Source organism: Mustela nivalis (assembly GCF_964662115.1).
Source record: "Mustela nivalis genome assembly, chromosome: 1".
In the NCBI taxonomy this organism is placed as follows: Eukaryota; Metazoa; Chordata; class Mammalia; order Carnivora; family Mustelidae; genus Mustela; species Mustela nivalis.
The window spans coordinates 128492331-128508311 of record NC_139020.1 but is presented as its reverse complement, the minus strand read 5'-3'; the positions used below and the strand labels follow the sequence as shown (position 1 = coordinate 128508311).

Sequence of the window (15981 nt, the reverse complement as noted above, 5' to 3'; positions counted from 1 at the left end):
AACTTGTGCAATCCACTGTAAGACGGATTTACTGTTATATGAAGCCAGTGATATCCCTAAACAGTGCTGTCAAACAAAACTTGGTCCAGTGATGGAAATATTTGATATCTGCCCTGTCCAATGTGGTAGTCACTAGACACTAGATTATTGAGCCCTGAAAAACTGAATTTTATTTTTTAAGATTTTAAAATTTATTTATTTATTTATTTGACACACAGAGAGAGAGGGGGAGAGAGAAAGCACAAGCAGGGGGAGTAGCAGGGAGAGGGAGAAGCAGGCTCCCAGCTTAGCAGGGAGCCTGATGTGGGACTCGATTCCAGGACCCTGGGGTCATGACCTGAGCCAAAGGCAGACGCTTAAACAACTGAGCCACTGAGGTGGCCCTGAAAAACTGAATTTTAAATTTTGTTTCATTTTAGTGAATTTAAATTTAAATAGCCCTATCTAGCTATCTGTCACTGTATTTAGACAGTACAGTTTTTGAATGACTCTCCCACTCCTTTGCATATCTGGGCTGGTGGGTCTGATAAGCAATGAGGGCTTGGGGGCATTATCTGGTTGGGAAAGGCCAAAAACATGAAAGTAGCTAGTACTAGCAGCTTATTTATTAGCCACCTGCAAGGACCAGGTGCTGTGCTAAGCTTTACATAGGCACCACTTTTACTCTTCTAACGTGCCGTACCCACGGCAGGCGCTCCAGGAGTGTTTGAGGAACAGGAGGAGGCTGTGGGGGAGAGGCAGGAATATGCATGGCACAGGTGAACAGAAAGATGGTGGTTTGGGAAAGTGCATGAATACCCTAGGGACAGGGCTCTTTGACCACTCTGCACTCATGCGGAGTTATGGGTGATGGTCGGTGATGTGGCTACTCTTGCCTGGCTGGGAGGAAATGGGGCAGGACCTGAAAGTCTGGAAGAACTACCCCCTCTCCCCACTTTGGGCATTATGCAAGTAAGTCACTTCACTGATGAGCACAAACGGTGGCAAATTTCACCCCTTTTAGCCCATCCCTCCCCATACCCTTCCTTGCTGTCTACTTGCAAACAGCCAGAGGGCTGGGTGAGCCTCTTTTATTTAGCAAGTGGTTTCATTTGGTAACAGCCCCCTTGTGCAGATTGAAGGGGGGCTATGGTAGCACGGCTAAGCCCCTCACCCACGCTATTGCCCCTGTGCTTGCTGGGGGCTTGGGTGTTCTTGAGCTCCCTTTGCATTCAACACTGTAGCCAGGGGTTGATTTCAGGCTTCTCTAACGATGCTCATGACGCATAGTCCTCCTTAGAAGGAAAATCGCAATTGTGCGGCAGTACCCTTAGGAGCAATGCCTTATTGTTCCGGGAGCCCTGGCGTGTCCAGGGATCTTGCTAAGCGGTCCTGGCAGGCCAACAGATGTAGGGGTCACTGGAGGCTGCTGGGCTCATTAACTGAAAGTTTGCTTTAAGGCATGTCCCAAGAAGGTGGCAAACAACAGTTTATGAAAGGCATATGCCAAATACTCTGACGCCAGCACTGGGACTTGTCGATAATCAACAATGATCCAGCCATCTTCCCTCTAGCCTTACCCACCGTGGCTGGTGTGCTGGTGTGAGCCCAAATTGGGATTCAGATATTTCTGGATATATCTGATAAAATGGCTAGGAGAACAAAAAGGATTCCTTTGAATGAGGGCTCTTGGCTTGAGGAGAAAGGCTTTTCCAGAAACTATCAGGAGGGGAAGCTCAGAGTGGATGTCACAGCGTCTGTCCCTTCCTCACCCTGACTCTAAATAAGTGACTCAAGGCCTGAGCTCAGAGGGGCTGGAGAGGAAGAGGAGGACATTTGTAGCAGGGGTCCTGGAGGCATAGGGACGCAGACTTCACTGCATTAAGGGTCCAGATAACAGAAGGATCTCCAAAGGAGGGATACTTGTCCCTTCCCAGGGGACTGCAGGGTCTCTCAGGGCACCTAGAGCTCTGGAGATTCCCTCCCACTGGGGCAGTCCCAGTTCAGTTTACCAGCCCTGGGAGCAGCCTCCCTGGCACCCCACGCAGAGCAGAGGTCCAGGCCTCGGTGGACAGAGTGGCTTCCATGAGGGGCACAGGGCAGAAGTACACAGAGGACTGCCTGTGAGGACCTATGTGACTCCCAGACACAGCTGGCGGAGGCTCTGAAGGTTCTTCAGGGCCTCTACCGGCACAGAGGGATCCCTTGTGAGAACCAGAGAAGGGGTTACCCTAGGCCATTGTAGCCCTACAGGTGCAGGGTTCTGTGTAAATTTTAAAGATGCCTCTTCTTCTCTGGAGTTGACAATTATCCCAGATTTGGAAATGCTGAAAAATTGTGCCATGCTAGAGCATCGTCTCATGGGCCTGCTTCAGGGTCATCTGGGGACTGCGACACTGCTTGAGCTACTCTTCGTTACTGACGGGAACCCAAGACTAAAGCTCAATTTTACCTTGCAGAAAACTGATAAAATTTCTGCCCACTAGAGAAGGTAATCTAAAGATGATGAGGATGATTTTATAACCCCTTTGGTCATTAACCAGTTTTGAAGCTGCCTTAAGAAACTTGTTCCAGTATTCCCCCCACCCCCACCATAATCTGCTATTTTATAACCTCCCTTGAACTAGCTTTGCCATCTTTCTGGTTCCCTCATTAGTCAGTTAAATCAATCTTTGATGCTGCCTATGGTATATTTGCAGAGGATTTAGGTTACTATCATTTCAAGAATATATTTTTCCAAGGCAAACACAGGCTTCTCTCAGGGTACATGGCTTGACAAAAAGAAGCCACGCTGAAGTTCAGCTTCTCTTTGCTACTTCAGCCAGGCACCCTTGGGCAGCAAGCAACCTGGCTAACAGTACATGGCAGCCCTGTGTGCACTAGAGAGCCTAAATGACATGGAGGAGGGGAAGCGCCAGTGAAACGCTGGCTGCCACATTTAGCGTGACTCCTCAGCTATTACTTGAGTTACATGCCTTTCTCCAAATAGCGAAACTCTACATGTCCTGGGTGTGAGACAGCGTGGCTGGGCAGGGATAGCTGACATTGCTTCACCCCAAACACTGGCAGGAAACTGTGGGAGCAAGCTTGCTTTGGTTCTCCTCTCCCATGGGAAGCCCCAGACATATGCGTACGTGTTTGAAGTTCCTGAAGGGCACGAACTGGACGATGTCTCGAAGGACAGGCTCTCCCTTGGGTGATCTCAGAATGCCGTCGTCCCCATCTAGCATCTGCATGTCACTGAAGTCCGCGTTGCCTACGCCGACGATGATGACCGACATGGGAAGGTGGGAGGCGTGGACAATGGCCTCCCGGGTGTCAGCCATGTCCGTGATGACACCGTCGGTGAGGATCAGCAGGATGAAGTATTGCTGGGATTGACCAGTGGCCAGGCGAGCATGGGGACGAGGAGGTGGGGGAGACAAGGACGACACCAGTTATGCACCCACCCTGGTGGCTTCCATGCATACTGACCACAGTGACAGTGCTGATAGTCTTTAATGAGTCCTGTGTTGGCAGCCCTAAAGACTTAAGGCTATGGTGAATGGAGCTTCAATGCAGGCAGAGTAATCATGGGGTAATTCTAAGAATCACTTCAGTGACAGTTACACGGCACAGTGTGGTGGACAGAACAGCAGGGGGAGTCAGAAAAGGCTGGCCTCAAAGCCTCTACTATCTGAGCTCCTGGGAAAATACCTCCCCTGGGTCTACGTCTCTTCATCTCCTGAGGAGTGGGACTAGACCATTTATCCTACCCTCTTCAGCTGGGGGAATTTTCAGAGTCCACAGCTGTACTGCCCAGTACAATAGCCTCTAGCTCCTTGTGCCTCCTGAGCCCTTGAGATGTGGCTAGAGTAACGGAGGCACTGATATTCTAATTTTATTTCATTTTAATGAATTTAAATTTAACCTTCAAAACAGAGACTTGATTCATTTATTGGAAACCTTTCAAATACATTTGGAACAACTCAGGTATGTGACTAGTTTCTCAACTATTAATACATAAAACCTAAATAAAGATCAAGTATTTGCAGTGATAATTTAGTATCCAAACTAAGGTGACTTAAGTACAAAATACACATGGGCTTTGAAGACTGAGTACAAAAGAAAGAACGCAAAATATTTTATTAATAATTTTTTTAGATGAAAGATAAGTTAAGATGAAAATATTTTGGTTATATTGGGTTAGATAAAATATATGATTAAAATTAACTACCTTAATTCTTTTAACTTTTAAACATGTGGCTACTAGAGAATTTACAATTGCACATACAACTCCATTATATTTCTAGTGGACAGCACTAGCCTAAAACCTTGCTAGCAGGGGGCAGGGGGTGTGGGTTGTTGCCTCTTCCTCTGAGGGCCACACACCAGGGTCTGGTCTAGTTTGAGTGTGCTTGTGGGTGCTGAGTTCCTGTGGCTTCTTGCTCCAAATCCCACCTGTCTGCCTGCAGACTGCCTGGGCTCTTTCCACCTGGACAGGCTCTCAGGTGGCTAATCTGAGAGTGAGACTGGAGAAGACATTCTCTATCATCAGCACAGGGAGGGCTCAGGACTTGCTCTGGGGTCTAGAGAAGGAAGGCATCAGAGACCAGCACTGTTGTCAATATTAAGTGTTAAGTGACATCATGATGGCATGTACTGAGAGATTAGAGGGAAGCAGGGCACCGGGATGCCAATTCATGCCAATCTAATGTAATTTTTGCAACATGCCCAACATCTGTAGTAAATGTGGGATTTTTAAGGCATTTTAAGTTGCCATATTTCAAAGAGGAAAGGCTGGATAGAATAGCTGCACTCTGAAAACACCTGGTTTTGAGAATTATACTTAAAAGGTTCCATACAAGCTGTTAGTATTAAAGGCTCCCGCTTCTCTCTGTAAGTTAGAAAGATATTTGAAACAAAATAACATGTCAAAAGTACACCTGGAGGGAATAGAAATTCACACTATTATGAGACAGCTGTATGTTCTAAATACTTATAGTTTAATGTGAAAACTAATTTTGTTCCATGTCCACTAGCTGCCCAACCATAGTTCTAGCTAACCAACCAATTTTCAAATTCATCTGAGTTGTACATTTTCATCCATATCCATGCTTTGAGTCATATAGAGTCACAAAAAGGTGGCTTGGGAGTTTGGAGGAAGGTTTCAGTAGCATGACCTGATGGTACGGCTATGAAGGAGAAGAGAAAAAGCAGAAGGAGGCAACTTGGTGGTTGGGGAGAGAGGAAAGGAGTGTAGACTACACCAGAATCATACATCACTCTTCCAGGGTACACCTTGGATGCCTCACCTGGAGGAAGACCACTTCTGACCCATGAGCAGATGGAGTCCTTGCATGAGTCATACTTCTATGTCCTCTCTCTCCTTTTTCCACATCCCCCAACTCCCATTTGATATGATCTTTGTGGTCTAAGGGGATGGACCACCCCTAACTGCTCAGTGCCTCCAGGAATAAAACACCTGATAGCCACACTACCACATCAAGAAACTTTAGAGTTGAAATGGCCTAGAGACAGTGTTGGGAAAATATTTTCTGTAAAGGACAATCATCAATATTTTTGGTTTTGCAGGCCCTAGTGATCTCTGTCCAACAACCTAACCTTGCTGGTGTAGTATGAGAATAGCCATATTTATCACTTAATATGAATAGCAAGGCTGTGTTCTGATAAAAATTTTTTGATGGACACTGAAGTTTGACTATCATGTGATTTCCACGTGGCATGAAATTATTACTCTTCTTTGGATTTTTTTTTCAACCGTTTAAAAATGTAAAACCTGTTCTCAGCCTACAAGCCATTGAAAAACACACTACAGAATGCAGTTTGTTGGTTTTTCATCTAGAGCAGGGATTTCATCTTATTTTTAAAGATTTTATTTTTAAATAATCTCTACACCCAACAGGGGGCTCGAATTTACAACTCTGAGATCAAGAGGTGCTTGCTCTACCAACTGAGCCAGCCAGGAGCCCCTAGAGCAGGGATTCTTGACCTGGGCTGGTGGACTGCTGAAAGATTTCAGACAGTATGTGAAATTGGGGTAAATTACATTTTAGATTTGCTAACCTCTAACTAAAATTTATAATTTTTTAAAATTATAATCAACAAATAAAATTGGCTTTAATTGTGCTTGTGACTTAGTCACCAATAGAAATCACAGGTATTTTCCTGTTATAGTGACTGCAAATATCTTTCTATATCATTTATATCAACACTACTTAGAAATTACAGAATTGTTAGACTAGTTACTGGTTCTCATAATTTAATGTCACAAAAGAAGCATTTTATTGTTATATGTATCATGCTTCTTAGCCACGTTTAAAAATATTTTGCTGAATGCATTTCAACATATATGGTTTATTTATAACATATATTTTATTTTGTGCATTTAAAAGCATTTCTGAGAAGGGGGTCCATGGGCTTCACCAGTTATTAATGGTGTTCATGGAACAAGAAGTGTCCAAATCCTCTGATCTGAAGAGACTGTCAGGATTCTAGAATACGATTTTTCAAGGTTCAATCTAGCTAAAGGTAATATGCTGCAGACTGCTGGACTGACATCTTGATGGAAATTTCCAATAAAGCGAGCAGTAGTAGTTGCTTCTAAAGTCAGGCTAGAAAATGCTCACAGATGAAATACTACAGTCTTTGAATGAACTTGAGGTCCCATTTAGATAAGGGGGGGATTTTTGTTTTGTTTTTAATTTGTACACGAGTTCCACAAAAATTGAAAAGAAAATCTGACAGCCATAGACTCCTTGCACAACCTACCAAGGAGGTTCAAGGTAGGACCCTTAGCAATCAGTAATAACAAGGGTCCCAGGACCACACACTACTCAAAGAACAGGGAATACCTTTGGGAAAAAAACATCAGTGTTTCTGGCCTCTAGGGTAAATTATCTGGGGCTATGTGGATTATACACTTCCTCCACCAATTCCTGACCTGTCCTTTCAGAGGAGACCCACCTGACCTTGGCAGAGGGAGTCATGATCAAAAACTCAAGCTGGCTTATATCAGGCCAGGATCCAGACCTATGTCAGCCATGTTCTCTTTTTTATTCTTGTGGGTCCCAGTACACTAGAAGGGCTGGGATCAATCAGTTTTCAAACTGGGTTCTGGGGATCCCTGGGGATCCCTTGGATGCTCTTGGGGATAAAGGAGGTAAAAGAGAACAGCCAAGTTGGAGCCCTATCCCCTGTCCAGATTTAGCAAGAGAAGTCTATTTTCTTAAAATCTACTTTATATATTGGGTTTCTGAGTCAAGTTATCATTTGGAGAGTTTGAATTTGAAGTTCTGGTGGTGAAAAAAAATAAAATAAAATGAAATAAACTGAAATACTGATCTTATCCAACCCTTATTTCTAAATCATGCATCTGTGAGGATTCAAATTTGCTCCATGGCCTCTGTGTGTTTGGCAAGATGGAGGTGCCACTGACTCTGAGAAGTATAATTTTCAGATAAATGTTGGGGAGGAAACTCTGACTGGTATGGGAGGATGGAGACAGTAGGAAGACTTTCCTTGTGTTTTGAAGGAGAGTAAAGCAAGGGACAGTAGCTAAAGGGTAAAGTAGTATCAAGGGAGAGAGTTTAATTCAAATAGATATTATAGCCTGTTCCATTTGCTAATGGGAATGAGTCTTCAGTAGAAAGGGGAAACAGATGATAAGGAGAGAAGGGGAACATAACTGCTGGGTCAACGTCCTTGGATAATTGAGAGGGGATGTGCCCCAGTACATAAGAGATTGACATCAGATATGAGCATGGTCCTCCATCCATTCTAATATGAGGATGGCTGAGAACCTGGTTACAGTGCAAATAGCTTGGACGAGTTCATGTCAGCAGATGAGGGAGAAGTATATAATCTTCTTCATGCAAATAAAGTATCTTGGAACCCAGGATAAAAATTAGAGAAAGTTCCAGACATCACTAATATTCTCTTAAATCTGAAAAAAAAAAATTAAGAAAGCTAGAAAAGAAACATACTGGTATCATTAAAGAAGATATGTAGAAAAGTTATTATGGTAATATTTAATTCTAAAATTTTAAGGTTAAAAAAACAAACAAACAAACAAACTCTGTTTGGCCTTGCTGCCTTGGTTTGAATTTGTCTTAAGAAAACCATGAACAGAATGTGAAACAAGTCTTTACCATAATGGATTGTGTTGTTGCATTTGACCACAAGGGGACAGATGCACCCATTCTTTTAATTCAGTTTTGCTTTGCTTTCATCAGTAGTATGGATACATTGGAAAGGAAGCTGATTTTGGACAGTTCCCACCACCCCTCACCCCTGTCAGTTTGCAGACATTTGAGATGCGTCATCTCTAAGCCTCACAATAACCTAGCAGTCTTAGGTAGGATTATCTCCATTTTTCAGATGAGGAGACTGAGGATAGGGGAAGGGTAAGGCATTTATCCAAACTCACACAGGTAGGAATGTTTGGATTTATTGTCAAGAGTGGGTTGGGTGTGATGGCCCAAATCCAGGTAAACGCCTGTTAGGAGGAGGAAGAGCCCTCTCCTTACCGATGCCTCCTTGGTGTTAGTCTCCTCTGATGCTGACTTGGCAACCTTCTGAATGATGGGGGCGATGTTGGTAGGACCGTAAAGCTGGAGCTTAGGAAGGCAGCTTTGATAGGCCTCCACAACTCCTTGAATTCCTAAGGTGAAATTAGCAAAGATCAGTAGTACAGTAGTCCCCTCAAATATAAGTATAATCAAGCATACACAGAAATAAAGCATTCAGTTGCCTCCCAACAGTCCTTCTCAACATCACACTTATATCTTTAAGGCACAAAGAAAATACCACATTCCTGGTGTTGTCTACACTCCCGCTGATATTCTCTTTAAAAGTGCAAGTCAAAAGCAACCATTTCCACAAACTTTTCCCTAATGTTCCACTTTACACACATGATTTTCTTAGATCCTCATAGCACAAAGAAATAGATGTTACATCCCTTTTATAGGTGAAGAAGCTGAGGCTCAGAGAGGTTAAATGATCTGCCTCAGGTCACATAGCCAGGGAGTTGAAATCTCAAGATTCAAGCCCAGGTCTTGTCTGACTCTGTCTATCTAAAGGCTATGTTCTCAGCCATCCAGCAAGTCAGCTCTAATGTTTCTCTCATTTTCACACCATCTCCTGAGTCGGCTCTAGTAGGTACCACCCTGGGTCGCCCGTAGAAGTCACGTGTACATCGCTTCATCATCATTATTTAATGGAAACAATGTTGAGGAATTTCTACCTGGAAATAATGCAATACCGACCAAAGCCTTTGAGAAGGCTCTTCTTCTGGCACAAAACCATGAAGCTACTTGTTTGATGTCATATCCTTTGCCAGCACACTGAAAGTGTCAAATGCTTTCCATGTTTCCCCCCTCCTTATTCCTTCACAGAGAGGAAGTTGTGATAAATGAATACCTAATGAAAACTTAGAAAGCACAAAGGGGCATAGCTTATCACTGCCCATTGGGTAGTTTTTCTCCCTCGAGTTTGAGAAACCCAGAATTGTTATCAATATTCTTGCTGTAAGCTCAAGACCTCTTCTGCATTATGCCTCTTATAGCTATTTTTCTGCTCTGTTATTACAGCTCTCCATTGTCTTTGGAGTAGCATGGTTTCTCTGGATCCAGGAAGCCTGCATCAGAGCAGAGAGATTAAAATGGGAAAGGTACCCACAGAAGGGCTGTGAGCCCTCAGCTTGCTTTCATGTGTGATTTACCTGCACATTCCGGGTTGTCTTCATTAAAGTTGATTGCGAAGTCGTGAGAGACCTAGACACCAATTAAAATTTAAAAAAGGAAGAGAGGAGAATTATAACTTTAATCCAGTAAGGAGGCACTAGGGTTTAGAGTTTGCAAACAAATGCCCATTACATTCATTATGTGTTAAGCAGCAGGAACCATTTTAAGCCTTTACACAATCAATCTGAGATGGAGGGTGAATTCCAAGCTCCCTGTGGAGTTGAGGTGACAGGAAGACTTTCTAGAATCAGATAAATGCCGGCAGGAGAGAAGAATAAGGCAAATAAAAAAGAAATCGAAGAAAAATGTAACTTCAAATAGCTTCCAGATAGAACTGGCCACAGCCTGGAGGCTTAGATCTGGCCGAGCTCTATTTGGACGCAGTGATAAAAACAATGATAGCTCAATAACGCAAGCTGCGTGTCCAACATGGTGATGGTTATGAAGGTGCCAGCTAAGCCGCTGACATTTAAGAATCATTCTAACATGATATGTAGAAATATAGGATAGAAGGATTTTCCCATATACACAGGTTATAATAAACTCTACTCTTGGAAAAGTAATAAATACAGTTTTTCCTCTTCCAACACAATTTCCTCTATCTGGCAGGAGCTATGCATAAGGTCAAAAAAGATATTGTTTACTTTTTGGTTTCTAAAACCTGATGAAACAAGAGGGATGTTTTTGGCAGCTGGACATGTTTATTGGATCATTTGGAATTATACAGAGACTTCTTCCATTTCAAAGGCTATTTCCAAGCACTAACTTTTTTGGAGGCTAGAAGATAGGTCATTGCATTACAAGACCCCTCTTTTCTTAGTGTTGGTGCCCTACCCCACATTTCCTTGTCCTGAGCACTTCCAGGCAAGTCAGTTGACTTACAATCATCTTACCTGCTTTATTTGCCTTAAGTTTTTCTCGGGCCTGCCTAGCTAAAAGTATTGGAAAACCAACACCCCTGGGGAGTTGTCCTTAATCACTCACTGGATGACAGGATATGGTGTATCAGTACCCCAGCTGTCTTATCTCTTGGGGTCTGTGCATGCTCTGCATTATCTCCCTGGGGGCCCCAGCAGAATTAAGTTCCAACTGCCCACAGAGGTGACTGACTTGTCAGCGTACCCTGTGTTGACTTGCCCCTATTTCTCCACTCTCTGTTGAGGTTTCCTCCACCTCTCAAATAAACAACTTGCCTCCAAATCCTTGTCTCAAGGTCTGTTCCCAAGAGAGTGCAAACTAAGACGGAGGTGCTTGTGGCTCAGTTTCAAGGCAAACTCTGAGATTTTATCCTACAGAAGGCATTTGTGACAAACTCTCTGGGGACACCTGACAAGATGAGACCATCAGTGCCTGTCATGGTATAGGGGAAATTAGGTGTGGGAAAAGGGGCATTTGTATGACTTTTTGAGAAGAGCACTGAGGATATGGGAGGGATGTCTGTTAAGACGGAAGAATAAGTTAGCTGGCAGGTAGCATGGAGTCAAGGGATCAGGTGAGCATGAGGATTTCAGAAAATATCAAAAAGGATGAGTTACACCAGGAGGGGGGCCAGGTAGATGTCATAGATGAGAAGAGGAGGGGCTGAAACAAGTGCACTGCACACCTCTGACCTTAGCCCTGCTGGGCCAGGCTGAGACCAGAAAACTACCTGGTGGGAATGTGGTGGAGAATGTTCTACCATCTCTGGGTAGTTGGACTGGTGGTTGCTTTTGTGCTTTTTTAATTTTTTAAAAGATTTACTTATTTATTTGAGAGAGACAGGGGGAGGGATGAGCAGAGGGAGAGGGAGACACTCCCAAGAAGCCTCCCTGCTGAGTGCAGAGCCCAATACAGGGATCGATCTCACGACCCTGAGATCATGACCTGAGCTGAAATCAAGAGGTAGATGCTTAACCAACTGAAACACCAGGTTCCCCATGGACCGGTGGTTTTTGACTGGTCATTCTCAAAGCTCAGTAGCTCTGGAAAGAAGGCTGGCACCCATTTGTCCAGATTCTGGATTTGATACCCCATCTAAAGGTGACTGCATCTCCTCAGTTCTAGCTAATTCTTATATGTATATTCTTTGAATCTTAGTGTTGCCAGGTCTTCCAGTTTTTCTGGAGAAGCAACAAATCTAACATTGTAAATGAAATTGCATAATTCTTTTAAAAAAGTTGTGTCAGATATAATACATTTGTGTTCTGAATAATGTCTACAGGCCACCAGTCAGCAGCTCCTGTTCTTGTTCTTCTTCTGCATGTGCTCAATTTCCAACAAATGCTTCTAGAATTCTGTAGCCATGCCCGAGAGGGAAGACAGTGTGGGTTTTGAGGCCAACAAGAAAGAGGACAGGTCAGAGAGACACTCCAGTCCATCCACTGTTCACCCCAGTAGTAACAGGGATTTGGATTCCCTTTTTTCAAAAAGGACACAGGAGGGGAAGGCCATTGGTCTGAGAGGTCTGGTGTGGGAGCAAACGTTAGCATTTTTCTCCTGCTCGGCAACTCTATCAGTAAAAGAGAAACTGATGACTGAGCAGTATTGCTTCCACTTAGCATGTACCTCACAGGAATTGGTGAGGCTGGGGTAGGGACATTGCTTTCTCTCCAAGACCCTTCTACCCGTGGGAGCAGACTTCTCTGTGGAGAGTGTCCCACAGGAACATCTGGTATACCACAGCACAATGTTTCAGCTCCCCTGCAGTGCAAATCTCTCTTCACAATCTTTGCCTTCCTTGTTCATGAGAAATCAGTACCAACGAGGATGCCAGTGTTTTCACAGAACCTTCCAGCTTCTCAGACTCGAAGCCAAAATGGTTCTCCTTCAGGACTTCACTGTTTCTCTCCCCCACATAGGCCAGCTCAGGGACTTGGAATGAGGGAGTCTGTAGACATCCTTTTCATGTAGACATCCCTTTCACTGTTGGCATTGTCAGTAGGACCTTTCTCTGGGGCAGACCTGAATAGATAGGTTCTGAGCCAGTGGAGATCAGCTTCCTGAGTATTTTCTCAGTCTCTGACCATATCTATTAAAGAAGCTCAACAGTGGAACCTTTCATTCGGACCTCTGAGAAGACCCATCTGGAATACAGGAGATTGGGTTTCATCAAAGGATAGGTACCAGTGAGCTAATCCCACAGGTTCAGAAGACCATTCTGAGTTTTTGGACTCTACTTACATAATTTTATCAAGGGCCAAAAGAGTGAACGCCTATGAAGGAATCCCAAGTCATCCTTAAGCAAAAGCAAAGGATCTCTACTCACTTACCGTGTACTCTGGGGGTATCCTGGCACCAAACCCAAAGGCTGGGAACATTTTGTCACTGGAAAAAAAAAAGAAGAAGTTGCTTCATTTGTTCATCTAATCAGGAAGAAAAACATGAACCTGCATTACCTCACAAGGACATGTTCCTATGCCAAATGCTGACTCATGCTTCTTGATTATCTGTGGTAATGGGATAGCAGTAGCATGGGTAATTAAAATCAAGAAGGAAACCCTAAAGTTTTTTATAGTCATTAGTCTGCAATTTCTTCCCATAACTTTTTGCTAGATTTGATACTAAGTAACAAAATGGCCCAGGATTGCCTCCCCTCCCCTCCCCATTTTCTGTCTTTGAAAAGTGATCATGAATTAGGTAACTTCAGTGGTTGATTATTAGGGTTTTTCATATATGTTATCTTTTAAAATCTTTGTAGAGAGAGACCATTATTCCCATTTCCCAGGTGGCAAAACGCCTTGGGAGGTAAAGTGACTTATCCAAGATCAGGCTGCTAGTTAAAGCCAGGATTCAAATCCAGACAAGTCTAAATCCAAAGAGATATCAAAAGTCAATGGGAAGTTTGGAAGGCTGGCTAACTGTCAGGGCTTGGTACCATCTACAGGACTCATTGTATCCATTACTTTAACTCATACAAACAATATAAACTGTTTACATATCTTTTCTTATCTCCTGAATGCAAAGGGATGCTGCTTTTTTTTTTTTGCATTAATAACTTTACATATACACTGCCTCTCTGTCCCAAACTGCCCCTTGCCCCTCTCTTCAGCATACTCGCCGTAGTGTATGTGCACAATAAATATTTAACAACTAGATAACCCATGAACTGAATCATGGCTTGGTTTCTCTTGTGCATACTGAAATGTCCCTTAATTTATTCATTCACATATGTTATATTAACTCCAACTTTACTGTACTATAGGTGAGATGATGGGGCAAAGAATTAAAATTAATTGGCACATACAATGTGCCAGGCATGATGCTATGCAAGGTACATTTTTATTTAATTCTCATGCCACCCTTGAAGTTCCACCTCTTTACTAGTCCTGTTTACAGAAAAAGTGAGTTTGAGAAAGGCTAAGAAGATGGCCAAAGGTGTTTACCAGGGAGGACCGTGTGATTCTAAAGCCTATGCCTTTCCTGTTGTCCCATTATAATTTAATGATTGTATATAGCATTACATGTGATTTCCTTCCGGAACGTGCAGTAACAGGGCCCCCTGACCAGACAAGTAAGATTCTCTTTAGGCAAACCTTTGTTGCAGTGGGGCTCTGGAATATTGTTCTTGGCAGAGGCATATCCTTTTCATGTCATCTACCTTTTACATTCTCTCCCATGAAAAATACAACTGAGATTTGTTCTTGGAACAATTCCTACATTTCTCAGCCTTTTGCAGAGTTAGTAAAGGAGGAAAGGAAATTCAGATTAGGGCTCACTGTCTCTGAATGGCTCTGTCAACCAAATGGGACCCCACCCCCCCAAGGCTGACAGAGTAGTCAAAGTACCAAAGCCAGATTTTTATCCATCACTATCTGACAGATGTAGAGGTCATTAGTAGCCAAAGATGACTTTGATAACACTTCACTAAAATACGGCAAAGTCAAGCAAATTTGGTGTAGGGGTTGGGAGATACAAGGAAGCCAGCATTCTTTGGAATTAGTCAAATTCTCCAGAAAACCACCAGCTCTCCATTTTCCTCACTATTGAGCAGGAACAGGCTTTGTGCTGCCTTGCATCTGGCATTTAGTAGAAAAGGTATTAATAGTGGTAAATAGAAAAACACAACATCTTATAAAGGTTTAGTCACAGCTCTGAGAAAAAAAGATACTTCAGGTCCTTGGAAATATTGAAATACATCGCCTCAGTAATTCCTCCTTAACCAAAACAAGGGCGAGCAGGTATGAAGAGGAATCTGTGAGGGAGAGTTCAGAGGTACTTTGGGGGCAAGTCTGGAAAAAACATTTTCCAGGGTGGAGACTGGGTCCTGGCTCTTCCAACCTGGAGATGGCTGAGAAGTCCAAACAGGAACCTAGGGGGCTCCATACCTTTTATTTTTTAATTTGATGAGTCTAGGAAGGGTGAGATCTAATATTCCATCCATTGCTAATCACTAAACCAATGTTCCAGCCTTAATGATATTCTTTTTATACCTTCTAAGCCACCCTTGGGGATTTGAAGTTTGCTGAGCATGATGCACTGTTATGTAATTGAATTTCAAGAGCAGGGAGGTAGAGAAAATGCCTCACCCTACAAGAGGAATAATTAATGACCCAGGAGGGCATCAATTCTCTGAAGTTAGCCACCACAAGGTCTCTAACTAACAAACACACTGAAGAAAAAGTTTCGAGCCTAAGCACAATAGATTTAAACATTCACGCTTCCTGATTAAAAATAAAACTAGGCAGAGAGAAGTCTTACGCAAGAGGCAAGAGAAGGCAGGTTGAGCATAGAAGGAAGCACTGGGAACACCAGCACATCAAAGAACTTGAGATTGAATCCACTCAGCCCCGAGAAAGGGGCCACTCGGCAGCTACTGGGAAAAGGATGGGTGGAATTTGCCCACTTGGAAAATTCAATGTTACCACACTGCTAAAGGCAATCTTTTATTCTCACTATTGGAATAACACAGTAAAAAATACAAGAAAAGAGCCCATCGTCTTCAATGGTAAATGAACATGCCGTTCTGAACTTGTTAGGGAATGACCTTGTTCTGATGATCTCCAGATGGAAGATTTATTTTCAAACACCATTTTTATCCTTCTGTTCAGGAAGACTTTGAGATGAAGAAAGAGGGCAATAAAAATAAAGACAACTTACTTCATCCATAAGGAAAGAGAGGCTGACTCAGAGCAAAATGGCATTTCAGAACACCTAGACATTTAATTAAGACTGTTCTTTAAGACAATGGTTTTAGCACTGGGGTACATGGAAATAAATGCAAAGCCCTTCTGGGGACAGGAGAGCATGGCCTTTTTTTTTTTTTTTTTTTTTTTTAAGGAAA

The 15981-nt window shown here is 43.1% G+C and overlaps 1 protein-coding gene across 2 annotated transcripts in view; it reads right to left on the bottom strand.

The window, feature by feature from the left end:
* The window catches only part of CPNE4 (copine 4), a 577619-nt gene that overhangs the window by 4077 nt on the left and 557561 nt on the right, over positions 1-15981 (bottom strand). For both annotated transcript variants that reach the window (XM_082719255.1, XM_082719256.1), the window contains 4 exons: positions 12971-13025; positions 9701-9752; positions 8508-8641; positions 3114-3350 (listed from right to left, as the gene is read on the bottom strand). In XM_082719255.1, the coding sequence (XP_082575381.1) occupies positions 3114-3350; positions 8508-8641; positions 9701-9752; positions 12971-13025 (478 nt within the window). The remainder of the gene's footprint in view (positions 1-3113; positions 3351-8507; positions 8642-9700; positions 9753-12970; positions 13026-15981) is intronic.